The sequence below is a fragment of the Meriones unguiculatus genome, chromosome 3, assembly GCF_030254825.1.
Source record: "Meriones unguiculatus strain TT.TT164.6M chromosome 3, Bangor_MerUng_6.1, whole genome shotgun sequence".
Classification (NCBI taxonomy): domain Eukaryota; kingdom Metazoa; phylum Chordata; class Mammalia; order Rodentia; family Muridae; genus Meriones; species Meriones unguiculatus.
In genome coordinates, this window is record NC_083351.1 from 140,314,327 (window position 1) to 140,341,727 (window position 27,401).

Sequence of the window (27,401 nt, forward strand, 5' to 3'; positions counted from 1 at the left end):
TTACTAAAGCTCAAGCAGTTGTTTATTGCACATGCTCTGTTTATGAAGAAGAAAATGAAGCTGTTGTTAACAAAGCTCTGGACAGTCAAAACCAATTGTTTAAAACACAACCTTACAGGTAAGGACGCAAGGGCTCGAATCTGGCAAGTATGGTTTTTGGAGTTATATTAGCACATCATACTTTTGTTAGAATTTAATGTGACGAAACAGCCCCAAATCTTACAGCTTTAAAGTGGATTCTTGAGAGCTTTTGAATGAATACTTTCTTTAATAGCTTTCTGTGTATTTTGTGTAGTATGTAGTGTGTGTGTACGCACACACGTGCAGATGTTGAAGGATGATTTGTAGGAGTCATTTCTCTAGCCACCGTGTGGGGCTCAGGGGATGAACTCAGAGCACCAGGTTTGGTGGCCAGTGCTTTCACCCACCAAGCCATAGCACTAGTCTATGAACATTGTATATTGTATGTGAAAGATTATCTTCTTTTTCTTATTGGGAAAACTAAAGGCATTGGGCGTTGGCTTGGTTGATTGTTGAATAAACTGGATCCAAATAGCATATTGTTCTGAGGAAAAATGAGTATACAAAATATTTTTAGAAAATAGAGAGGATTAATACTGCAAACTGCGCTGGGTGTGATGATTCACAGCTTAGTCTCCCGTCCTTGTGCGGCTGAGGATGGAAGGAGGGTTGCCACAAGTCTGAGGCCAGCCCAGGCCACAGAGAGAGGCCTGTCTCAAAAAATGAATGCGAAGATGTGGGATGTAGCTCAGCTGTAGAATGCTTGCCTAGTATATTTGAGGTTTTTGGCTTAATCTCCAGTACTGCCCAAACAACCAAACAAACACTAAATAATTCAAAACAAATACAATGTGTACTGTGGATGTCAAGATCTCACTCCAAGAATAAGTTTTTCAAGACTAATTAGTTTTCCAAGACTGTGATGATGAATTAAACATCTATTTTCATGCTGTGATTTTTCTTTAGAATCTTAGCATGTATATAGCCTGTTCTGCCTTCCCAACTTGATATTTTTGCATTTTTCATTTCACAGGCTAACAAGTTAATGACATCAACATTTCCTCTCTTGCGACTTTTCCTTTCTTGTTTAGAAGCTTCTGTTGATAGTTGTCCTTGTTAGGGTTTCTATTGCTGTGAGGAAATACCATGACAAAAAACAAGCTGGGGAGAAAAGGTTTTATCTGACTTAACTTCCACATTGTAGCCGATTGTTGAAGGAAGTTAGGACAGAAACCTAAACAGGGCAGGAACCAGAAAGCAGGAGCTCAGGTGGAGTTCATGGAGGGGTGCTGCCTACTTGTTTGCGCATCACGGCTTGTTTAGCCTGCTCTCTTATACAAAGTCTTTGTAAAACCCCAAAATCTCTTTTTAAAAAATTTAATGACTAATTTTTATTTTATGTGCACTGTGTCTGAATGTGTCTGTATGGGGGTGTCAGATCCCCTGGAACTGAATGTGTCTGTATGGGGGTGTCAGATCCCCTGGAACTGGAGTTACAGACAGTTGTGACCTCCCATGAGGATGCTGGGAATTGGACCTAGGTTCTCTAGAAAAGCAACCAGTGCTCTTAACCAATGAGCCATCTCTCCAGCCCCTCCAAAATCTCTTGAAAAGTTAAAGTCTCTCAACTGTGAGCTCCAGTAAAATAAAAAATCAAGTTAAATACTTTCTCATTCCAAGAGGGAAGAACCAGGGCACAATCACAATCTAAACAAAGCTTCAATAGTGGAAATAACTCCATGTCCAATAGTCTGGGACTCACTCACGTCTCCGGGGCTCCTCCGAGGGGCCAGGGTAATTTCTTTGGCTCTGCCCCTTGCAGCACACACAGCTTGCCCTCTAAGCTTGGGTGGGCTCCACTCCACTGTTGCTCCTGTCTTGGCCATTGTCTCATGGTTCTGGAGTCTTCTGCTGCACCTGGGCTTCACTTTCATCAATAGCTTCTCCTAGGCTCTCTTCCTGGTGCCAGCCTCAACTTCTCTCCGCGTTCCCTTTAATCCTGGGCCTTCGACTGCTACCGAGGCTGCCGCTTCACCAAAGGCCTCTCTCCTCTCTTCTCACAGTGCCAAGCCTCAGCTGCTCTCCATGACCTCTTGATGCATTCAAAACCAGTAGAACCTGGGTGTCTCTTAAACTACCAAGTTTGGCAGGCAGCGTGAGGTACAACCTTGGCCGCCTCAGGAACACAGCTCCTCTGTGCTGTCAGGAAACGCTTCCCAGAAGATTTCACCTCAGTGATGCTGGCCTCTTCTTAGTCACTACTAATTTCTCAGCCCCACCTAGCCAGCATCAATTGTCTCAGTAAAACAACAGTTTCACTTCAGTGGTACCAGTCTCTTGTTGATCACAGCTGATTCTTCAGCTGAGGTGACCAGAACCATAGAACTTGCTTGAAAATAGTAATTGTGCAAGGGCCCTGGTAGTCTTAAGTAACTCTCAAACTTCCATCTGGAACTTCACCAGCCATGCCTTCGCTGTAGGCATTTCTCTCAATACTCTTTTCTCCCAGGCTTCCACAGAACAGTCCATCAAAGTTTTCAATACCCAATGGCTTTTTCAGCTCACAGTTCCAAAGTCCCTCTACCAACACAGGGTCATCTCTGTTACAGAAAAATAACACATTATTTTGGTACCAATTTCTGTTGTAGTTAGGGTTTCTATTGCTGTGTCGAAACATCATGACCAAAAGCAACTTGGGGAGGAAAGGGTTTATCTGGTTTACACTTCCACATCACAGTCCGTCTTTGAAGGACGTCACTGCAGGAGCCAGAAGGCAGGAGCTGATACCAGAGACCACGGAGGGGCACTGCTTACTAGCGTACCCTCCCGGCTTGCTCATCCTGCTTTCTTATAGAACATAGGACCATCAGCCCAGGCACAGCACCACCCACCATAGGCTGGACCCTCTCTTAGCAATCACCGATTAACAAAATACCCTATGGCTAGATCTCATGGAGGCATTTTCTCAACTGAAGTTTCCCCCTTTCAGATGAATCTACCTTGTGTCAAGTTGACACCAGACTGTAAAATAGCTGACAGTCAACCACACATCCTGAGAGTCCTGAGTATCACAGTTGCTAAATTACCATCTATCGACAAAGAGCTGCTGTTGTGGCAGGGACATCACGAAATCAGTCCTTGTACATGTACGGCTCCTGATTTCTTAGGGGTAAGATTGTTGAGAAAATAATATAACAAGAGTAAAGTGATTTTGCTTTCCTTTCCTGTGAGCCATGATGAATTTAGAATATAGTATGAACAGATATAATTCATATTTAAAGATAGAGACAATGGTTCACATAAACTTTAAGATACATAGAAATAAAGATTAAAAATGAATAGAAGTATTAGGAGTGAGCAGCAGAAGCTCTTTCTTTAGGAAATAGTTGAGAAAAACTGAGGAGACCCCCTTCTCATCAGCAGGCTCTGCCGCAGACAGCAAGGAAGCGCAGAGACTCAACTCTCCAATAGAGAGCAGGATGAGTGGGCCTGCAGCTCAAGAACACAGCTTTGCAGGATCTGACACCCTCTTAAAAGTCCCCACCTTGGGCTGGAGAGATGGCTCAGTGGCTAAGAGTGCTTGGTGTGCGGTCATGAGCACCAGAATTCAGCTCCCAGCAGCATATAACGAGTCCAGTGTTAGCACACCTGTACACACAGCCCACTCCGCTTTCCAACTGTATAATTAATCTTTTAATATTTTGTCATGTATCAAGAGTACAAGCATCTTCATAAAAACTACAAGCATTTCATATTATTGCTGATTTTTTCTTATTCTAGCCTCTATCCCCCACCCCCACCCCTGCCTTTTCCTTTCCAGCACTGGAGATTGAACCTCGGATTTTACACTGTGGTGGCACCTCCATCTCCCACGTAATTTCATTTTTTGATGGTTTGTGTTAAAAACTTGAACTTTTTCCTTTACAGACACTTACTCATGCATGGTCTGGACGTCCCAAGTCTTAGAGAAGGTGTTGGCAGGGCTAGGTCCTTGTAAGCCTGTGGTGGAGAGCTGTTCTGCGCCTTTGGTAGTGGCTGGCAGTCCTCGGTATTTCTCTCAGTCTCTGCTTCTACATACAAAGCTTCTTCCCTGTGGTCTGGGGTCTTTCCCTTCCCTTTTTTGTTTTTGTTTTGTTTTGTTTTGTTTTGAGACAGGGTTTCTCTGTGTAGCCTTGGCTGTCCTGGGCATGCTTTGTAGACTATGCTGGCCTCTGCCTCCTGAGTGCTGGGATTACACGTGGTGCGTCTTTCTCTTAGATTCAGGCTTTCCTAACTCAAGTGGATCTATTCTCCAACAAGGTTTCATCTCGAAGTTCTGAGAGAGCTTGAATTTTGTGGGTGATACTGTCTACCACGGAACAGCCTATTCCGTAGTTTCCCAAAATTTACACTTCTCATTTGCAAAATACACTTACCCAGCATCACCAAGAGTCCTTATCCATTCCAAGATCAATTACAAATCCATATTTTCATATGACGTCAACTAAAAAAAAATTCTCATCTGGATCAGAGGAGGAGACTCTGGGTATGATATTTAATATGTAAAGAAATAAGCTATAAACTGGAATTCAGAAGCCATTTTGTAGGAATAGTTTCCGGAGGACAAATTGTCTAATCTTATTTATGAATCACTGCCATTAGAATGCATGAAAGTAGCTATCTATAATAGCATTTTAAACACAGTGCACTGAATACCTAGCGTGTGTCAGATAACTCTACTAGGTAGCAGCAATTTAATCAGTGAATTAAAATTTTAAAAATGAATTTTCATGTTTACGTTTGGAGACTAAACAGATTCTACATTGGTAACAAAAATTTGTTTCAATGAGTGAATCAATTATAAGTGATATATATATGGGGGTGTGTATTTATGTGAATAAAAGTCTAAAGATAATTTCTGTTTTCCTAGAAAACATGCATATATTGGTGAAGCATCCCATATATAAATTGCTTGGGACCAAAAGTACTTCAGAGTTTGTATACGTTTAGATGTTGGAATATTTGCACATACACAGGTCCTGGGGTGGGGATGGAACGCAAGTCTACACACAGAGTTCTCCTATGTTTTGTATGCATCTTTCACAGAAAGCTGAGACTGATTTTTGACAATATTTTAATGCCTTCGTGTGTTGAGTGTGATCTGACACCTGAGGTCAGATGTGGAACTTTCCACTTGTGGCATCCTGTCGGATTAAAAAAATCAGTTGGCTGGGAGTGGTAGCGAGTGCCTTTAATCCCAGAACCCTGGAGGCAGAGGCAGGTGGATCTCTGAGCTTGAGGCCAGCCTGTTCTACTGTAAGACCTGGGGTCTCACAGCTCAGGAGTTCAAGATCGCACCCTTCCCAGAAACTCCCACAGACCACGACTCGATGTAAAAGCAAGAGGTTTAATTTAACCATTGCGCAGTGGGGTCACCCCTGCTGGTCAGACAAAGGCCTTAGGTTTTTAAAAGAAAAAATTGCAGGAAATTTGAAGTTGCAGTTTTGGCAATTTAGGATTGGATGAGGAAGCTATAAAGTAAGATAATTGGTTAGTCTTAGGTGCTCAAGCTTGGCCAGTCCTGCCAAGTGTGGATGCAGCTGCACTTGAAGGTGGGAGTGGTTAGCTCATCCTTGAAGATTGGGGCTGCGGACTTTTGGCTGGAGGTCAGGAGCTACTCAGAAGAAGGATTGAGGCCGTCTGGGATGGTTGCTAAGAAACACTACCTCGAAGACAAGGGTCTGGTCCTTCTTTTTGCTGAGTGAAGGTAATTGCTTGCTCGCTTTTTTTCTATCTGTCCTCACAGATAGGGTCACATTTCTCCGTTCTCTGGAAAGATGCTAAGAGGCTTTAGCTTAACCTGGACCTAAAACTCAAAACTATAGGCTTTAGAAGACATACAGGTTACAAAGGTAGCCTAACCCTTTCAGTACATACCTACCGGCTAGCCAGGGCTACACAGTGAGACCCTGTCTCAAAAAAGAACAACAACAAAAAAATGGATTTGTTTGCACAGTGGATTTCAGGTGACCCAATGAGAGAGCGCGCCCTCAGAAACGGCAGCTGGCTGCAAGGGCGCTTGGGGCAGCTAGGCCCCTCGCCTACTGAGTTAGCCCCACTCCTCCCTGTTCCAGACTCTCTGCTGAGTCCCGAGAGGTCATGTGTGTGTGTCTGCCCCTTTCCCAGGTGACGCGTCCTTACTCGCTGCTGTCCCAGGGGAAATATTTGCTGAATGCAGAGTGCATTTCAGGCTCTTGCTCCTCCTCATTCTCCTCCTGTTCGCTCTCCTCGCTATTCCAGAAACTACTCCCTCTTCAAGACACAGCATCAAGGCGCCCCTCCTGCGGAGGTTTTCTTATTTGTACTCTCCCACAGTTGCTGTTAGCCGCACCTAAGCTCTGTCCTCCTGTAGGATTTGTCTCTTCTTACCTCACCGTTCATTCTTGGTCTTACTTGTATCACTGTAAGTTGGTTTATGTCTGTAATGTGGAAACCAAGCGAGTTACGTTGTATTCATGAGCTTTGCACCTACGCGGCAAATAATGAAATAAATATAAACTTAAAATTGGTTTTAAATTTCACAACAGACAAAATTAATGAAACATTCCTGAAACTTTCATTCATATGGACAGTGTTCAATTGCTTTGATTAGATTATATTCCAGCCCCTAAATATGGGAACATAAGTATTGTTATCAATTAGGTGATTACCACAGTCACAAATATATAATGCCATAATTATGTTTAATGATATAATATGAACATAAGTATCTATTATTTACAAATAAAATAATATATATAAATAAAATTAAATGAATAAAATTAAATTAAATGAGAAATTAAATATAAAAAAACAAAATTATAAGCTTAGGAATACTTAAAAGTTTTTATATTTGTGTTAGAAAGTCTTTCCTATATGTTTTTCTTTTGTCTTTTGTGGCACAGGCTCTCATGTATCTTAGGCTGCCCTCAAACTCACTATGTAGTTGATAATGACCTTGGACTCTGTGTGTGTGTGTGTGTGTGTGTGCACAAGCCACAGAACATATGTGGTGGACAGAGGCTAACTTGGGAGTCAAGTTTGTTTTTTCCATTCTGTGTGTCCAGGAATTGAGTTCAGGCCATCAGATGATTTGTGCTTTTACTTGCTGAAGCCTCTCATTCTCCCTGTTGGTTGTTTTTCTTTGTTGCTGGTTTGCTTGTCTGTTTTGAGATAGGGCCTTATGCAGCCCAGGAGCTGGCCTTGTACTTGCTATGGAGCTAACTATGACCTTGAACTTCTGTTCCAACCGTTCTACTTCCCGAGTGACAGGATTACAGGTCCCCGGTCTATTCAGTCCCCGGTCACTGTCCCCGGTCTATTCAGTGCTAAGGATCCCACCCACAGCTTCCTGCACGTTAGGGAAGCACGCTACGCCCCTACCCCCACCCCCGCGCCGAGTCTGCAGTCCCGGCTCTACACACCTGTGACTGCTCTACTGGCCTATTTTGATAACAAAATACGGAGCTTTTCAGTTTGTGAAAAGGTTGTTATTCTTGGAGCCGTTTCACAGAGACTTCGGAAGCTAACAGGAAATATTGAGCTTTCCACTTAAAATTCGGGGGAAGACAGCTTCACTACTTTCTCTTGTTTGAGATTTTTCCTTAAGTGATTGGCAAAATAGAAAGGTGTGTTGAGGCTGACTCTCTTCCTTTCTTGGGTAAAGAGCCATTTTTAACCGTCAACTTTCTCCTCTCTTCCTGCAGGCTCAGTCCCCCTGTTCTTCCACTGTGCTCCTTAAAAGAAATACAACTGTCTATGGACAAATTCTTTAGAATGGAACCATCCGATATTACCAATGGTTGTTTTCTTTCTATTTTAACAAGAGAGGTAAGGAGGAAGTAAACTCATAACCCAGAGCACACTCTGGAGCTGAGAACAGCAAACTCTCACCATGGGGGCCATTTTGCAGTGTTACTTGTCTTTCACAAACAGCTGAAGGGCAAGAAGAGGATTTTTGCTGTGTAGCTCCTGCTTTTCACGAGTCTTCCTCTTTGACTGGCCCTCCAGTCCAGCCTCTCCCAGCAGTCTGCCAAATGTCTGGTGTTCTTCCCTAACATATAAGAATTAAGCAGTGTGATTCTTTTGAGGTTTGTAAATGGGGCAGTTGAACTAAGAAAAAAGGTTACTTGCTGGGGCTTAGGAGTTACCTTATGGGGTAAGGCCCCCCCCCGCAAACATTTCCTTTAATATGTTTTAATTTTCACCAAGTCTCGGACAAAGATTTAATAACTGCTCCGTGATGACCACCTCCCTTCCACACTAACAGCCACTGCTTTCATTGCAGCGAGACCCATCCGAGACGGTGTCTGTGAGAGACGTTCTGGCCCGAGCTGCAGCCAAGGGTCTACTGGATGGGGTTGAAGTTGGGAAGTCATCCAAACGGGAGAAGAGGAAGAAAAAAGCAAAGGCCTTACTGCCCAAAGCTCCTGGGACCGATAACAGCACCCAGATAAAGATCACCGAGTTCCTGAATCGAGAAAACAAAGCGAGTACTTCTCGGGTTGAGACGTACACGGCAAAAACACCTCTCCCCCCCAAAACCGTGACTCACGCGGCGACTTCCCCCCAGATTAAAAAGGCCACCAAGCCTGCCGCCAATCCTTTACCGACGGCATTGGTAAAGAGCACTGGTTCCTCCAGGCCGGTAGACAAGCAGACATACTTGGTGAGACCTCGGCCGGAAGGTAAAGTGATTCCTCTGAAATCTGTCGAAATCGTTTTGCCGCCAGTAATGTTCCCGTTCCACAATTCCCCGGGGGGCAGAACGCAGATGCCAGCAGGCCACTTTTATTACCGCTTTGTTGGATCAAAGGCTAACGTGCCCAGCTTTGTCGCCTCAGTACCCAGAAGAGGGGAGAAGCCTAAGGAAAACACACCTTTCTCCCTTATTAGGCACCCTAGACCATGGCTTTGACGGAGTGGCCCTTGTTACAAAGTGGCTGGGGTTTCTTCACACTTAAGACACCGTTTCACAAGATACTGGTGCTTTTGGTCACTCAGTATCTTCCAATGCAACATAACCTCCCGGGAAGGAAGACAGATGAGAAAGAATAATGGAGGGGACTGAGTGCGCAAAATTATGGTTTCATGAGCTCAGTGCTAAACAACGTTTTAGGATGCCCAGGGGCAGACTGGATCAGCTTGCAGAACTCGTCTCACTCTTGGGAGTTTCAAGTGCGGACCAAGCGCAGCTGTCTTACCTGCGGGGAACATAGTATCCCTTTCAGCAGGGCTGCCTTGCAGATTCCATTGCCCGGCCTGGTCGAGAGTTCTGCTGTGCTTGCCTGAGATCTAGCCAAGAACCCGAGGCCTGAGATCTAGTTAAGAACCTGAGGCCTGAGATCTAGCCAAGAACCCAAGGCCTGAGATCTAGCTAAGAACCTGAGGCCTGAGATCTAGCCAAGAACCCGAGGCCACTCCTTACCTAGGCGCTTCCTGCAGCTGAAACCTCTTGAATCACAGTGGAGGCCAGCTCCACTGCTCCTGAGACGGGACATGTCAGGAGGTCCTCTAACGGACTGAGCTTCTGGAGGGGGACACACAGGAAATCCTGAGTGCCAGGTATACACAGTCCAGAGGTCCATTCAGAAAAAACAAAAAACAAAGAAACAAACAGACAGAAATGTTTCTGGAGAAGTTCCAGAATCCTCAGTAGACTGAGCATGGTAACCCTGCCCTTCTGTTTACGTCAAACATTGCCGGAGCAAGGATAGTGAGCAAGCTTCTACCCACAATTCTTATTCCGAGAAAGAGGTCTAACTGTTGAACACAAGTGACATATCATTGAATAAACTCAAAGGTTTCTGATTCTATGCAAAGATCAGGTGACACAGCCAAATGTGCAAGTCATTTCAATGGCACAGTGATCAAACCTTGGTAACTCATTTCTGGATGTACAATTAAAGTATATTGTAGTACTATGTTAAATATGTTAAATGTCAACTACTCTTAGCTATATTAACAATTGCCTACCAATATTGACATGATTATCATTTCTGGGTCTGATTTTTTTCATCATGGCAACAGAAATTGTTTGACATTAAATAAAGTTATGACTACAACTCTTATTTTTAAAAATCTCAGCCACATTCATAGTTTGGACGTAAAGCTTTATCTTCAGTTGAAGTGTGAGTTCTAAATGCTTGGTTCAGGTAGCTGAAACTGGGGCCTGTTTCAGCGCAAGCGGGCTCTCTTGTCTCACGTTAAGCAAAGAGATCAAAGAATCAGTGGGTTTGGTTTTCAGAGTTCAGTTTCCTTTTAGCTAAAGACATATTTTTCGTTAAAATCCACGAATAAAGAAAATGAGTTTGGTACTTCAGGAGGTTTATATTTATATTCCAAAAGAATGCTCGTTAGTTGACTCTTAAAAAGCACAAAATGTAGGCAACAGGCAGAAGGGTTCCCAGTTCCTCTCTAGCTCAAGCTGCACAGTAGGCCCCTGCCTCAGCCCTTAGCATGTACCAGTGCTAGTTCCCACCGCCAGCCCTAAAAGCACAGGCCCACCCTGCTTCCAATGCTTAGGTATCTCACTAAGGTATAAACTATGCATCTCTTTAAATTATGTGCCCTGATGTGCAGCCTCATCTCCCATCATTCAGAGAGGGACTGCCCTCTCATCCCAGGAACGGAGCCCAGTCTGAAAACCACCCCACCAGGTCTGAACTGATTATTCCCAAGTGTGTTTTCCGGGTTAACTCTCTTCGCTACAGAGGCTCAGGATCTTTTCTAATCTCTAGCAGCATGTGACTCTTTTCACCACTTGTAGCGCTAAATGAGTTTTAGCCACACCCTTCATGGACATTCTGAATGGAATCCCTCACCAGTTAAGCCTGTGTGCTTTCCTTTGGGAATCTTCTAGGAAGAACAGGATCAATTACTTACTGAAAAGAAGGAAAACAGGGTAACAGCAACATAGAGAACTCTAGTGAAGATTGCTGACTGCAGTCTTTTAATTGGCATTTTACCATCATGAGCTTCTTAAAGTGTTGGGAAAAAAAATCAAACTACTCATATTTAAACACGGCAGTAACAATTCATATTTTTATTTATTTACTTTGTGGTGCTGGGGATTGAAGCCGGAGCCTCACCCAAACAAACTCCTATTTTTACCTGAACCTACTTACCAGTGTAAACCTCCTGAAAACAGGATGAAATGTTGATTTCATGAGAGCTGTCTTTAACAGCCTAAGAGAAGGTGGCATGTGGTGGCACACAGCTATAATCCCAGTACTCAGGAGGCTGGGGCGGGAGGATCACCATGAGTTCAAGGCCAGTCTGGGTTACACAATGACAAGACAGCACAACACAACAAATGAACAAAACTTGGGTGGGTCCTTTTATTTTTTTGTCTGTGTATCAGGGAGTTAAGCCACGGCCAGCTGAATTTCTAGTCAGCACCTTTCACTTTGGATTTGCTGCAGTTCCCACCTCTAGTTCTCTCTCACAAGAATGACAGGCAGACTTTGTTGTGTGCGTGCTGGAATACCGTAATCCTAAAAGAGAGCCTACAAAAAAAAAAAAATCCTAACTGAGGACTAGATGAGTCTGTGTCCAGAATGCCTGCTCCCTTTACTGACCAAAAGAGTTACCTACTTCCTAATCCTCACCATGTGGGGAAATGCAAACCTTAATGAAAGCAGAATCTTACATTACTAAAATGACTTTTTTAAAAGTTTAATTTGAAGCAGTAATAATACAAAAATAAAACAACTACTGCAGAGACACCAAATTTGTATTTCTGTTTCTTGTATGTGTGTGGCCGTGCTGCCAGACAAACGAGTCAACGGCTGTACCCAGCCACATTTATTTTCACATTTTAGATGTAAATGTGTAAGCGTCGCCAACAGCAAAAGGCATCAAAAAGAGACAAGATCTCCTTTCAGGAGGAAGTGGCCGGTGTTGGCTGCCTGGCCATGTTCTGACGGTGCCAGCCAACATCTTTGCCTTCCCTCCCTGCCCTCCCCCAACCCCCAACTGCGGTTCCAGTCATTAAACTCCGATCCCCGCACCTGTCGTACGAGCTCTCCACCACTGAGCCATACCCCCAGCATGCTGAAACAAAGTCCAATTACTTTCCTGCTGGCTGTAAGCACATCAGATGTTAGGTGAAACCCAGCCAGCCAGAGAGCTTTGCGGTGCGGTTGGACTAAACTGCTAATGCCGGGGAGACGCTTTTTGAAATCTTGTGTTGCAAATGCTTGTGAACTGAGTGTGCCACCCACGGAGGGAAGTTCTGCGTCTCCAAGCAAGTGACCCAGTTTCGAGTGGTTTATTCTCTGTCCTTCTTAAAAATGCCTAACGTGGATTAAAAAAAAAAAACAAAAAAACTAGCAGTGCCAATAGTTGTGCCACCAAGAACGTGTTTTAATGGAAATGGGTCTAACGTCCCTTCATGCAATACGACAGACAGACAAGTAAACAAAACAATGGTTCTCAGTAGCTACGGGTGGTCGTAAATCCAGGTGGAAACAGAGGGCATGTGGCTATCTGTGTATCTTTTTGATGAGATCCCATGTGCTGTGAGGGATATAAAAATGAAGCACCGCACAGCGCCTTAGTCTACGAAGAATTCTCAGCCATACAGGCGTGCTGGCTGCCCCTTGACACGGCCAAGGAGCGCGCAGGTGAGGTGGTAAGAATGCATCTACCTAGCTGCTTTTAAAAAATAAAAGAAACTATAAGCGTTTTGCCATTTCCCCCCCTACATATTCCAATAGAAACGTGACTAGGAGTCATTACAAAACCACTTTTTAGGCAACGTATAATCGTTCACTGAGATTACTTAGGCCTGGATACATTGACATTATACCCAGTAAAGATAATACATCAACACAATAATGCGGTATATTTCAGTAAAAATAGAATAAATAAAATAAAAATAGTTTAAGCTGTATTTAACAGGTTAATTAAAAAAAATGACAAGACATACAAGGCATAGTGAGCATGGCTGCCTGTTTACCAAACCGCAGATACAAAGAATGCATAGATAACCGAAGTAGCACTAAGAGCTCAGGTAAAACACTGGCATCCTTTCACGAACAAATACAAACACACTTTCATACATACTTTTTGGCCATGGCAGAAAGTGTCTGGACATACTGTTTAACATAATTTTACAGAATCAACCTGCATTTAGTACGTGAAGCTATTTTCAAAACAGAACATCCGCAGTGAAAGCATGTCATAGGTAAAAGGCTATCTTTCATCTTACTGCATCCTAAAATTGCATATATAAGTCCATTTGCTACTTAAAGCTAGCTCAGTATTCTTGATCCTGAAAACAAACAAACGTATGTCTTAAAGACGAACAGGGTTTAGGTAGAGACTTCCCCTAGAAATGTGGATTGCTTTAGAGTTTTGAAGGCAAATGCACTAAAACATTTCACTATGGAGCTCAAGGTGAGGGGCCACGGTAAATGGATGTTGAACAGCTTTTCTCTGGGCACAATATGGTTTTCTTATTTTTTTTAAGATGGCACTGGTGACTTCAGCTTGTGTGCAAGTTGGCACCAAGTTTAACACATTTTCTCAGATAGCATCCCTTTTACTGTAACATTAGGATGCCAGAGAACAATTCCAGGTTCTCTGTATCTGAGACTCTGTGAGTTTCTGGGGGACCCACAGGCAGAGGGCTCGGTCACCCGCTTTGTCACGCGCTGTGATGGCTAAGTGCCACAGCTGGGAATGTTGCTACCACAAGGAACATAATCTCTAGAAAACCTCAGAGTGGAACAGGCTCTGAGGACAGACATTTGTCTTCTACAACACATCCAAGGAACACGGTCCTTGACTGACAAAAGACAATCGCCTTACAATAAAAGCTGCTGGGTAGACAAATTGGACATTTCCTTAACTCACTCGGAAATTCTGAAATCGCCTGGCCATATTTCCATTATCTGTTCTCTGCGTGGAACCAGAGTTGTTTGTGAAGGCTCTTCCTGACTGCATGGAGGAGGAGGATAATGTGGCAAAAGCTGGGAGATGTGGACCCTGACTCTGGCTCTCATGAACTTTGGTGAGACCCTAGGCCACAGTCCAGCCTCTTGGTGCTTGGGTGTCTTGATTTCTCCAGTGAGTTTAGCGCCTTTTCCACCTTATAAGGCTCAAATGTGATAAAACTGCAGAAACCATCCGGACAGGTTACAGACAGTGTGGAAACTTACAAGCGTTACTTGTATAACTGGATATTAGCTTTGACATTAAAAGTAAACATGACTAATGAGATTGATCTCTTTTGCAACTACCTTTTAAAATAATGTCAACCAGAGTCTAAATCTGTGCGACTTTATGGTTAGATTTCTTAGCTACAAAGAGGCAAAGAGAATGGTATGTGGAGGACACCATAAAACAATCCATTATTTTTGAGTGTATTTTGCTTGGATAAGAAAAAAAAAAAAATTAAAGCTTGAAAGTAAAATGGAAAAATAGAAGTTTAAAAACGTGTCTGGTCAAGTCTTACCAAACTGCTAACATTAAATACATAAATTCAAGAAAAAAAAATCAAACTTAAATTTGTTGCCATGGACAATACACGACGGATAGACAGCTTTCTGGACAAAAAGCATAGAGAAAGGGTGGGGCAGTTAGGGGTCCCTAGGAGTGCACTGACCTCCAGGATGCGGACGAACACGAATCACACGCTAGAGATCTAAAACAATAGTGTGTGACGGAGATATAAATGACATTTCCTCAACTCTAAGATTGCATATTAGCTCGTTATCAAACTAAGGATGGGAAATGTAGGAATATTTCATTTTCAGGTGTGGGTAGAGAATGGCCATAGAATACTTTAATTCTCTAGTTGCATTGTATAATGTAAGGCAGAATTGAACTTCCTCCCATCCCAAATGCATCATGACTGCTAATCTCTTTTTTAAAATAACGGTCTGAAAACCATCTGAAAAGAAAGGCTATGTTTTTTTTCTTTTTTGCTTGATTTTAATTCCTCAAATTAAGCTTTCTATCGATTTTTAAAGTTGTCCTTTGCCCAGCACCCCAAACAGCCGTAGACATGAAACAGTGTCCACGCTCTAGAGAGCTTGCTGAGGAAACTGACTCACTGATGTCTGGACTGACGCCGACAGCCAATTCTGGTCAACCGACAGGTTCTCTTTATGAAAAAAAAACCCAAACCCAAACGTGTCACCCCACTTTTACAGCAATTCAATGGTATCTGTTACTCAGGGTCTGAACGTCTTAGAAGCTGAAAACTGGGCAAAGTGCCGAGGGGACCCCAAGGTTGCTCGTGATAGATCCGGTCCAGGGGGCGGCGGAAGGGACCTGGGCATCGCTCACTGCAGCGACACGGCGTTAGTCCTCTAGGAAGAGTGTGGCCATATTCTTCTGTGCGAGCGTGTGCGCGTGCGCACACAGTCCTGGTCACAATATTTACAGGAAGAAAAAGACCTTCCACGGCTCAGGATGTAACTTAGAGAAAAAAAAGAAAACAAACAAGTCATGCTTCTTTCCGCATCACGTGACGGTGGCAAGACCACATGCTCGTCTAACACTGTCTGGTTTAAGGGTGAGTTCTCCGGAGACAAAGCACCCGCAGCGGCAAGGAAGGCCAGGGGTTTGGCCTCCCCCGGTGTGGCTATCCGATCTTCAGGTAAAAACGACAGAATCCTTGAGCCCCGAGCTGCTAGGGCGTCTCTGTGACAGGACGTTTCTGTTTCAAAGTGTCAATGAGAGACAAGACCCCTCGTTTTACGTTAGTGGTGACTCTTCTCGTCACGGAGTCCGCTGGCGGGGGCGGAGGTCGGGCCTTCTGTGAGGGCGGCCTGGCTACCAAGCACTTCTGATACCGCAACTGCAACGAAACAAGCAGGCAGCGTTTTAGGTCACGCTTCCCGGGGGTCGCCGCCTGGCGCACTGACTCTCGGGAGGGGAAGGCTGAGCCAGGTCGTCCTGGGTGCAAGGCACGGGCTCTACCTCCCCCCGCCCGGGACACCTGCCGACCAGCCTCGTCTCCTCAGTGGGGCGTCCTCAGTTCCCACGGCTGGCTCGCTTTTCCCAGCCTTTCTTTCCACCCGCTGCTCACGGTCAACAGCTAACCAAATGAGAAGGACTGGCACGGGGAGCGGTAAGCGTCGGTGACATGGCGTGACAGGGAGGGCGCGGTGCGCATCCAGGCCCCATAGCCTGTGAGCTCTAGGCAGCCAGTCGGTAAATTTCTCCACCCTTCCTTCAGTTTCCTTGACTACAGAGTGGTTGGGAATTATGGGGCAAAGTTGTAGGAAGCCTAAAATAGGCCTGGCAGCGCAAACTTTGTTCCTGCCCATCTCCTACTTTAACAGAAGATGCTGTACTGAGACTTCATCATGCATGTTAGGTTCGGGTATGAACTCTAATAGATTAAAGAAAGCGCCTCTGTAAGCGCTGGCGGCGTGGGCCTATTTACCCTTCAGAAACACGGCAGCAGCGCGTGGTGAGATGGCTCAGCAGGTAGAGGTGCCCCAGGAGCTCGAAGCAGGGGAGCGTGGACTCCCCAGTGTTGTCTGCTGACCCCCACATGTGGCACCCGTGTCCTTACATTCGTTTTCTTGCACTGTATACACACGTGCACTAACAAAAAAATTTAAACACGCACTGAAATGCACTAAATAATACATAAAAATACACCAAAAAAAAAAAAAAAGAAGTAATGCACTTGCTTCTGTACTAGCAGAAAGCTAAGCAGTTCTTCAAAGTGAGGTGAAAATGACAAAGCTTATCACTTCTTTCTGATCTCAAATTAAACAACCCCATTGCTGATTTTCAAAAGTCGAGCTAAAGGTCAACAGGCTCCGGGCACAGTTATCGCTACTTCCCCCTCGGACTTATGGAACTCCCAGCGAGAGATGGACAGGGGGCTTAGAATGTCTTCTCGTATCCCACCGGCCAGAAAACTGGTCCCTTCAACTCAGCACACACAGGATGGCTGGCCACATGTGTGCTCTGGGGAAGGCATCTTACTAAGTGTGCATCTCCAGTCACACACCTCGGCAGCATCAACTCATCAGCAGGCACGTGGGACAACGCCGAACCCTGGACTTGAAATTTCATTTTTTTTTCTCGTATGTATAGCGTGAATCAAAACTGTACATAACTGATGAAATTCATAAGAACCTTCCTCTAATACATTTCAAATTTCACTAAAGTGTCATCACTCAGGCCTATGGGACACATTATCCAAATACGCCTTAAAAGCAAACTCAGAAGGATGTGTCGCTACCATATCTCAGCTAGTACAGATCCATGGATGAGAACTCCAGATGGAGAACGACATGGATCTGAAAGAAGAAGGGCACCACTGTACTGGGACAGCTGGACTCAGCCTGTGGTGGGAGTTTGGATTGTACCCACGTGCCGTCCACCACACTGCCTGAGCTACTCCAGCTGGTTGCATTAATAATAGTTTTTATTTAAAAAAGTGTTTCCAAGAGAAAAAAAAAACAGGTCGGGAATTTGAAAAAAAACAAAACAAAAACAAAAACAAAAAACAAACCCAAAACCATAGCCACGGATAAAACTAATTAGCTAACTCTCATTAGCACTTCAAATGTATAAATAAGACTGAGAGCCGTTCACTTTAGACCCAAACCATCTGTTACGTATCTAGATATTTGCTCGATTGAATGTAGCGTGTGTTTATTTCCTGTAGCCTCTTCCTCCCATCCAGATGCTCCACACCTGGCCCCTGGGGTCACACCAACCTCTGTGGTTGCCGGCTCCTTTCCCTTCAGCCCTGCTCCCTGCCACACAGGCTTATGAGTATGAGAACAATGGAGCCACAGCACTTAGAGAAAACAGCCCTACAACTATGGACTAGTGAGTGGGGACAGATGGAGTGTGGATTCCAGGTCCCTCTTCTTTCCCTCTCCTCCCCCTCAGGTCAATAGTGTCTTAGAGATGAAAAAAAAAAACAAGTCTGTGTGTGTGTGTGTGTGTGTGTGTGTGTATGTGTATGTGTGTGTGTGTGTAGGTTGTGCCACAGAATGATGAGGAAGTCAGAGGTCAACTTGTGGGAGCTGCTTCTTTTCTCATAGGCTCCAGGGCTCAAAATTAGGTCATCAGGTTTGGTGGCAGATACCTTTACCTGCTGAGCCATCTCACTGACTTCAGCAGGTACCCACAAGCCAATTTGCGCTTTCCCTATTCCGCTCATTTCTGCCCTCTCTGCACCCCACCCCCTCGTATAAACATTTTAAAATAACCATTTTGACCTTTTGTGCTAACACTTAAACTGAAACGACAATGATCTCTTTCTTCCTTGGCTGCTTGAGACTTGACACCATGATGAATGCCTTTAAATACCCGACAGCCATTCATGACCAGTTGTCTACTTCATAGAACACAAATGGTCATCAATGTCTCTCACCAGGGGAAGGCAAAAATACTTAAGACAGGAATTTAGGAAAAGCAGCCAGCACGTACAAACTGTATAGAACCACACCAGATGCCATTTCTGTGTATGGATTCAGAACCCATTTTGCTGGTGACACAGCGACTGGCCCTGGTATGATTTATGATTCCTTGGATTATGCAAGGAAAAGCGAGCCCCAAACACAGCCTTGAAGGATGTGGCCTTTGTGAGAGGAAAAAGATGCCAAGAAGACAGCGGAAGGAGCTGGGAATGAGAGAAGGCGGGGGTACCTCGAAGGTCAGCAGTGGCGGTGGAGCAGGCAAGAAGAGGAGGAAAGAGCCTGCCGTGACCTGACCTGCCAGGATGGTACAGACTCCCACAGAGAGGACTGAGGAGTCGCAAAAGCTTAAACACAAAACAAAAACAAAACATGCCCTGTGGACTATGAGGTCGTTTTCAAGGCCACTCTCCTGTCATGGAACCACCGTCTTTTGTGTGGTCGACATACATTCACATAAATGTCATGATATATATGGATCCCTTAGCACAGGAAAGCAGACTGTCCCCATCCTAAAGAACGGCGCTCGCAGACCAGCCAGTGTTGTTCCTTGACGGACTTTCTCAGTCTGCACTCTCAGAGTCCTTCTCTCTTCATCCTTCTCAACCTCGCCCTCTTCTTCCATGTGTAGTTCTTACCCTGCCACCGTGGGGTTTTTAATTTCGGGCCTCTCCCACGGTATCTGAGCTCCCTGATTTGGGGTCGCATGGGCTTTCTAGGGTCTGTGCAGCCCAACGGCACACAGAGGGGACCCCTCCACCCCCACGTCAGGAAGGGCTCCGTCGGATCGCTGCCTTGTCAACCTCCTGCCGAAGACCCTCCTCGTCTCTTCAGTCTGCGCTGGCGATGAGCCCTCGGATTGACCACTACCCCTCAAGCTTGTTCTTTAAACCCACCCTCACTGGGAAAGCCACCGGGAAGATGGGTGGCCTTCCTTTTTGACGCCACGTTATTCTAAAACCTAAACATGAACCGGAAGTGGTGGCACACGCTTATAGTCCCGTGGCTTGGAAGACCGAGGCGTCAGATTGCTGACTTTAAAGCTAGTCTAGGCTACACAGTGAGTTCCAGGCCAGCCTGGGCTACCATGAGACCTTTTCTCAAAACATGAAACCCAAATCCAAAAAGCTCCAAAGGCTAGACAGTCCCAATCCGTACCTATCTTTGTCAGAGGGAGTCAACCCCTACTAGTCTTCCGTGACAGGGGTCCTGTTTCTTCCACCAGTTTTCCTGACCCAAATTACTATACTGTGCCTGGGACCCCAGGCTCTGGTGCCACCTTTACACCTTCCTTTGCTTGGACCGTACGTTTTTTCAGTGTATGCCAGTGAAACGTGCCCAGAGCACATCTGCTCAATGAAGAGATGTTTCTGTCTCAAATCAGACACGCTGTGAAGTACCCTGGCTTTGTGACTCAGCAGCATGTCACTTACTGATGCTAGTCTGTTCCCTTATCTCATAAATATAACAAACCCAACTACTGGATAGGGTTGTCATAAGGCTTAACAGATAAACAATAAATAAAACAGAAAGTAATAGCAACGCACTAAGAACAACCATGGGAAAGAAAAACCCCTTGTTAATTATTGTTTTTTTAAATATGGAGGTGAAGATAGATTTTGATAATTCACACATGAACGGCATTTCTTGGTCACATACTAAACTTAATCTGGGGTCCAGAAAAGGTGAGCCTTAAATCTTACTGACTCTATAGCCCTGACTTCTGAGATGTACTCTGCTGATCATAACGGATTCTGCCCATAAAAATGAGAGGGCTACATCTGAGCCGGGGTCTAGGTCCTCTCCATGCATGGTCTTTGTTTGGAATATTAGTCTCTGGGCCCAGATTTTTGGATCTGTTGTTCTCCTCGTGTAGCTCCATCCCCTCCAGGTCTTTCTCCCTTCTTCCATAAGATTCCCTGCACTCTGGCCAAAGTTTGGCTGAGTCTCAGCATCTGCTTCGATACCCTGCTGGGTAGAGTCTTTCAGAGGCCCCCTGTGGAAGGCTCTGTCCTGTTTAGAGACTGAGCTGCCTACTCCATCTCCAAGTGGGTTCCCTAGTAAGGGTAACAGGGGCTGTCTCTAACATGAACTCAGTGGCTGGCTCTTTGATCACCTACCTGTGGGGGGTGCAGCCTTGCCAGGCCACAGAGGAAGATGATGCAGCCAGCCTTGATGAGACCTGATAGGCTAGGGTCAGATGGTAGGGGAGGAGGTCCTTCCCTTTCAGTGGACTAGGGGAGGGGCATAGGGGGAGGAGAGGGAGGGTGGGTGGAACTGGGAGGAGACAAGGGAGGGGGCTGCAGCTGGGATGCAAAGTGAACAAATTGTAATAAACACCAAACAAATAAAATTTTAAAAAATGAGAGTGCTATATATAAAGTACAGGGCTTTTGGAAGTATATTCTCTCCCTTTACATAGGATTTCTGCTCTAATCTGCAGCACATAGAAGCAGGTTAGGGAGGGCTGAGCACAGGATGGGCTCACTCACCATGCAGGCAGCCTGGACAGCTTCCGACACGTTGGCGGCATTAGGCTCACACCAGAACACATGGCACTCAAAGCGCTGGTTCCCGGTGTCCATGATGAAGGCAAATGTATGGACATCCTTCCCGACACCCATGAAGGACAGAAACCGCACTCGGCACTCCACCAAGATTTCCTCTTCACTCTGTAAGAGACACCATCCAGCACCTCTGTGCCCTCCGGGAAGCCATCAGCAGGCAGCAAAAACCTCACACCTCAAAGGCCTCACAGAACCCAGCCCAGGAGGACCAGCATCTTATTAGAAAGTCAACCCTTGTCTTCAGTGCCCAGAGAGGCCGTCACTGCCATGGTGCCTCCTGGTGTCTGATGTCACTGTGAATGACCCTGTTGCTGTGGAATGGGATGGGTGTGTGTCCAGTCCCCACCCACCATCCCCCACACCCGTTCTTCCCTATGGGAGGAACAATGTCATAAATACTTCTATTTGCTGCCCATTGCAGGATACCCAGTGGCTCAGGACCTCTTTGTCCAGGTGAACCTTGAGGGCCGAGGAGAAAAAGACTCAGAAGCCTCTCTCCCTCAGCTTTCACGCAAGCAAAATAGCGCACCAAATCACGTCTAACACTGTGGAAGACAAATTTTGCCTAAGCCACACATTTGTTAAATCACCCCCCTCCTGCTTCCCCACACCCAGGGCAGGATAAAGATGCCGGTGGAATTCATTTCACAGCTGACACCCAGGGCAACAAGCACAGGCGGTTTGTGAATTTCCGTAAGCACAGCCACAACACCGGCTTGCAGATCATGACATCCCGACTGTTAAATATTCATCCAGGAACGAGACACGCTTCACAGGCAGACTGCGCTGCCCCGAGAGGTCAGGGGGCTGGGGGGAGAAATGCTGGAGCTGGAATTTGGGAGAGAGGATGAGGATAAGGGGGTGGTGTGCCAGCCAGGACAGTGCAATGCGGTGGAGGAGTGGAATGAAATCCGGCATGAGCAGAGAGGCAGGCAGGCTGGGGAGGATTCTGCCCACTGCTATGGGCGGATAGGCTTTCACAATGAGCTGCTCGTGGCGGAAGGCAGGCGTGCTCATGACCTGAGGTCCTCCTCAGGTGGAGGAGTGAACGGGTGCTTCACAGACTGCTGCCTTCAAAGCCTGGTCCTGTGCCTCTGGTTTGATCTTAGACAAGTGACTTTGGTCAGTCACCATGATAGGATAGTCTGGGTTGAGGCTAATGCTGACTGTCAGAATGACCAATGACCTCTTCTCCTTGAGTTATAAGTTCTTGGGCTTCCCCAACAGAAGCAACACATTTGTACCCAGGCCCAGACAGCATGGCCCCGCCCACACCCGCAACCCACAGCGAGCCGCAGCTAGTGCCAGTGATGGCCCTAAGCAATCTCCATCTTTTGAGCAAGTGAGGAAGGCAGAATCAGGGCAACAGGGTGGAAGCATCCAGGTCCCGAGGAAGGTACAGTTAGATACAGACAAAGCCCCAGCTCTTCTGCGAACACAGGCCATGTTAACCACATGTCAGGACAAACCCCATGGGGGCAAGCCTCGACCCAGTTTCCAAGTCTTTCGATCACTGTATCCAAAACCTCCCTGGAGCCCAGCCTAGCCAGTGTCTTCTCCAGCTCCTCACCTTTTCACTGATGACCGTTACCGTGGCGTCTGCCACGCTCATGTTCACCGAAGGCCAATCCTCCTTGCTGGAGGAGGTTATAAGACTTTCTATGGCGCTGTTCAGGGTGTCCATGCCTGCGGATAGAAAGGGTAATCAAAAACACACTCTCTAACACAGGAGGGCCGGCCACGCGGCAGCAGCTGTGTGTAGGCTGACCTTTGCAGTTCCCGGAGTCAGGCCACCTTATCTCCTTATTCTCATTTGCCCAGAGGGGGGAGGGGCGGGGGGGAGAAGCCGGCTTTTTCCAATAGAGAATCACGAGCACCGCCAGGAATACAGCGCACACACACGTGTGTTCATACGTCATTGTACGTGTGTGGGAGGGTGGGGCAGGGGTGTGAGTGTTTCAGTGGGGGTCCCGTCTACGAGACCGCGGCCGCCAACCAACAACCTGCTCCAAAGAGCACCCCTGCTTCCAGGTGCTGCCATGGAGAGCCTGGCTAGCCAAACCCTCCTTCAGCGCACTTGACATTTACTTAATACCACGTCAACGGCCTCTTTACAGACACACAACAGGCCGTCCAGGGGCTCCTTTGCTAGCTGTCGAACAAACAAGTTTAAAACAAATTAACTCTGTTTTAGTGTGTCTGTGTGTGTGTGTGTGTGTATATGTGTGTGTGTGTTTGAGAGAGAGAGAGCATGACATAGCATAGCACATTGTGTGTGTGTATATCAGAGAACAACTTTCCAGAGTCAGTTTCCTCTTTCCACCATCAGGGGCCTGAGGACTGAACTCATCTCGACGGGCTTGGCAGCAAGCTCCTCTGCCCGTTGAGCCATCTCGCCTGCCCAGAAGTAACAAGTTTACTGTGATGTAACCGCCATGGAATTCTCTCTTCTTAAAGCGTGCCCCTCAGCAGGTTTCAATGTATTCACAGTGTAGCCGTCACTACAGTGTGCACTCTCCATGCTCCCTGTCGTCTAGCCCATTCTGAGCATTTCATGGGAAGAGTCCCACACAGCAGATTTATTTTTCCCCCTTAAGGGGGACTTCTTTCATTTATCTCAATGCTTTTAAGGGTCACACATGCTGTGCCATGTTTCAGTACTCTTAAACCTTTCTTCTTCCTTGCCAGATAAAATTCCATGATCTGAAAGTATTAATTTATTTGTCCATTAGCCAGGCTTTGAGCATTTGGAGCGTCTTTGCTTCTTAAGCAGTTGTGAACAATGGTACTGTGAATGTTTTTGTAGTGTTTTGGGGGGAACAGTGCTTCTACTTCTCTTGGCTAAGTCCATAGGGGCAGAACTGCCAGGTCAAACAAAGGTTACGATCTTTAATCCTCTGAGGAACTGCCCAACTGCTTCCCAGAGATCATCTCCCTCTACCCCCAGGGGAGCACAGAGCTCTGATTTCTCCACAGCCTCTTTCAGCCAGGTAACTCTACAGCCTCCGCCTTGTCATGAGCTTGGGCAAGCGGGGCGCCTCAGTTCCTGCCACTGGGGTAGGACTGGAATATTGGAGACAACACTTCTGAGTCACAGTGTGAGGACATGAGGGCTCCGTCAGCTTTCCCTTCCTGTCCCCAGTGGGTAAGAGCAGAGGCAGGAGCCTGGCTCAAAGCTGGAAGCCCTCTGGAGAACAGCAGAGCATTCTGCTCATCCCTGGAATGCTGGGAAAACAGGAAATTCAGATATGTCCCCTCCGAGTCCCTGTATGCTGGGATCACATGTCAGGTCAGGTGAGCTTCCCTCCACTACCCGCGTGACCAGGATGCTGACACTACAGAGAAATGATTCGGGGGGAGGTGAGGGGTGAGGCGGTGGCCCTCGTCCTCATGGGAGAACAGCGGGCTCTCGTATTTGAAAGCCTTGCCAAGTTTTACCTACCGACAGGTCTGTCCACAGGTAGCACGCCCAGGTACTGCACATGGAACTTCTGTACCAGCTCCGTCTTTGGTGTTGGGAAATCTACTACAGGGAACAAAAGCGGTGCGTTTCTCAGGGTTCCGGGAGACAGGACACCAGCTGTCCATCTAGCACCTGCACTCCCAGATGGCCACCTGCACCAGGAGGTCTTACTCCCAGACATTCTGTAAGGGCAGCATTTTGCAACTCCAGACACAGGGGTTTTGTCAGTTTAAACCCTACTGATTGCTCTTTCAAGGTGAAATGCTCCAGCAGGCAAAAAACAAAACCAAAAACAGACAAAAAACAGAAGACCAACCTAAACCCAGGTATAGCTTCTGGTGCCCTATTTGTTATGTGTGGCTGGTGCCCAAAGAAAGTTTCATCATAAATGGTACAAGCAAAGACAAAAGAGAGGTAATACAGTCCATCCCACCCTCCCCGACGCCCAACTAACAACCTACATGTTTTCCAACTAGTGAGTCCTTACCCCAGGGCTATACATGAGTTAAAAAAAAAAAAAATGAAAGGACTCCACTGATAACAGTCTTTAATTTGTTCCACAGAAACAAACAACAATTGTGTTCAACATGGACAAAAGCAACTCTGTCCCTCGGAGGGCCTGGAGCCCATGCTGAGCTTCCCCTCCCCACCCAGTCAGGGTCTCACTGCACAGCACCAGGCTGGCTCAGGGGCGTCCTGCTTCTGCCTCCCAGATTCTAGAGACTGGGTTACAGGTTGGGGGCCACCACGCCCAATTTTAAGGCGTATTTTTCTTTTATGTGTATGAAGTATTTGCTATCTTACATATGTGCACTCAGTGACTGCAGAAGCCAGAAGAGGGTAACAGATGCCCTCAAAATGGGAGTTACAGATGGCGGTGAGCAGCCATGTGGGTGCTGGGAATCACAGTGGTATCCCGTGAAGAGTGGCCGGTGCCATCTCTCCAGCCCTTGACACACAGCGAACCCGTGCAATCCTGCACTCTTGCCAGGCTGGCCGGAGCCACAGAGGAGGAGAAGGAGGAGGAGTCACAGCAGACATACCTTGCAAAGGGACGTCAAGACTGACGTTGGTCCTCTCCTGTAAGGAACTGCAGGCCAGGGCTTTGGCATTTTTCCGTTCAGCCATAATCTAGACATCAAATGAAAGTGCAGCTTGGGTTCACCGTTACAGACCCCACGTCACCAGCCAGCCCTGCCAGTAAAGCGTGGGAGTTGATTCCACGGGGATTTAGACTAGTGTCGTCTCCTGCCTTCCTTCCCTGCCACTCTCTGCATTACACAGTAAGTGAGAATTTCACTTTTCCCCACTGGGGAAACAGCACCTCCTCAGAGCGTTCTCTTAAGTGCTTAGAGCTTACTTCTTCCATCTGCTGTCCCTCACTTCTGCTGAGAACAGCCCAGCACGCGCCTTCAGGGGACACCTGGACCTTCTGGCCCCTGCGCTCATGGCGCTGCCTCATGTTGACTTCTGATGCTCTTTCCCGGGCTCTGGAGACGGAGTACATGGTTCAGATCCCACCACTGCCCTGACTGGCCGTGACGTTGGATAAGGAAGCTGCCCTTCTGGGTCTCATTCCCTTCACAGAATGTAGACAAGAGTATGTATGTCACAGTGCTTTGCTCTTACTCCCTACCAGTGAGTTACACAGTGGTGTGGGCTTAGGGGTTAAAAGAAGCCTAGTCACCAGTCAACAGTGGCCCTACAAGGAACTCACTTTCAATCCCAGCCCAAGATTTTTATTGCAAGGCAATGAGCGCCATTTCCCTAGGTGTTGTGTGTAACCTTGAGGTGATCTGACAAACACAGGAGGAAAAGCCTAAGTTACGCGCAAACATGCCACCATCTTGTAAGGGACTCTGGCATCCGAGGATTTCTGTGTGTGTGTGTGTGTGTGTGTGTGTGTGTGTGTGTGTGTGTGTGTGTTAATCCTGATGGAGCTGTTACCAATGCCCTGGACTTCCAAGGGCATTAGTGACATTGACTGGGCGGCACCATGTCTGCTTCTTCCTGCCTCTGATTTCATAGGCAGCTCTCCCGCCCTTCTGCTCGCCTTTATCTGCTCAGGCAGTGAGAGGAAACAGGGAGGTAGACCCATCTTACCTTGGAGCAGATTTCGTGGAGACTTGTGGCGATGGCTTTTGCTGGTGTGTCACATCGAAACACGTGACATTTCAGAATCCTTGTATCTTTATCTCTTGCTACATAAGCAAAGTCCCTGTGCAAGAGAAATTTTACCGGGATGTTAGGGAAGGGATCCTTCCACCGGCACGCTGTCTAGTTGTGGATGTTAACTGAGATCACAGCCAGCATGTCAGTGGTGAACTGTGAATGCAGATTAAGAACAGAAACCAAAACGCCCACAGCTACAGATAGCAGAAGCAGAGTTCAGCAGCTGTTAGGGGTCAGCTGGTACAAGGCACGACAGTGTCTTTTAAACCTAGGCTCTTCAACTTTGGGGTGGGGAACAACGCAGAGTGAACACTGAGTTCTGCAGGAAGCGTCTGTCTAGAGCAGTAACGACTAAGACGAGGAGACAATGAACACGGAATTGGGAAGACGGTGAATGGCAGAATGATATAATGGCAGGGAGACAGAAGACATAAAACAATGGGCTGTGATGTGTGGACGTGTGCATGGAGGATGGGCCAGCCCCCACAGCTGCCTGAGAAAGTTGATGGGCAATCAGAGGGAACACCGGAGCACACAGCTCCTGGGGACTGGAATATTACCAAGGGCACGTGACTGGCTCTGGGGGCAAGGATGGCCTCTTGTGTTATGTATCCGGTTACCCTGAGCTAGCGGCCTCTGCTGGGTCATTGTATCTGTTGTACTGACAGCTATTATGACGTTACTTGGCTTCAAAGCAACCATGGCACACAATTAAGTTTCTTGCTGCTCTTAACGGAAACAGTGGTTCTCTAAAGA

The 27,401-nt window shown here is 46.5% G+C and overlaps 2 protein-coding genes across 17 annotated transcripts in view; one reads left to right on the forward strand and one right to left on the reverse strand.

Moving 5' to 3' along the window:
* Positions 1–10,261, forward strand: part of Nsun7 (NOP2/Sun RNA methyltransferase family member 7) — a 49,155-nt gene extending 38,894 nt beyond the window's left edge. For both annotated transcript variants that reach the window (XM_060380680.1, XM_060380681.1), the window contains exons 10-12: positions 1–118; positions 7,746–7,869; positions 8,327–10,261. In XM_060380680.1, the coding sequence (XP_060236663.1) occupies positions 1–118; positions 7,746–7,869; positions 8,327–8,956 (872 nt within the window). In that variant the 3' untranslated portion in view covers positions 8,957–10,261. The remainder of the gene's footprint in view (positions 119–7,745; positions 7,870–8,326) is intronic.
* A 1,438-nt stretch (positions 10,262–11,699) lies between these two features.
* Apbb2 (amyloid beta precursor protein binding family B member 2) overlaps positions 11,700–27,401 on the reverse strand; it is a 308,714-nt gene continuing 293,012 nt past the window's right edge. For 13 of the 15 annotated variants that reach the window (XM_060380673.1, XM_060380674.1, XM_021635490.2 and 10 more), the window contains 6 exons: positions 26,577–26,691; positions 25,517–25,604; positions 24,453–24,536; positions 22,581–22,696; positions 20,936–21,115; positions 11,700–15,850 (listed from right to left, as the gene is read on the reverse strand). In XM_060380673.1, coding sequence (XP_060236656.1) covers positions 15,683–15,850; positions 20,936–21,115; positions 22,581–22,696; positions 24,453–24,536; positions 25,517–25,604; positions 26,577–26,691 — 751 coding nt within the window. In that variant the 3' untranslated portion in view covers positions 11,700–15,682. The remainder of the gene's footprint in view (positions 15,851–20,935; positions 21,116–22,580; positions 22,697–24,452; positions 24,537–25,516; positions 25,605–26,576; positions 26,692–27,401) is intronic. The other 2 variants (XM_021635491.2, XM_021635486.2) reach the window with 1 other exon arrangement.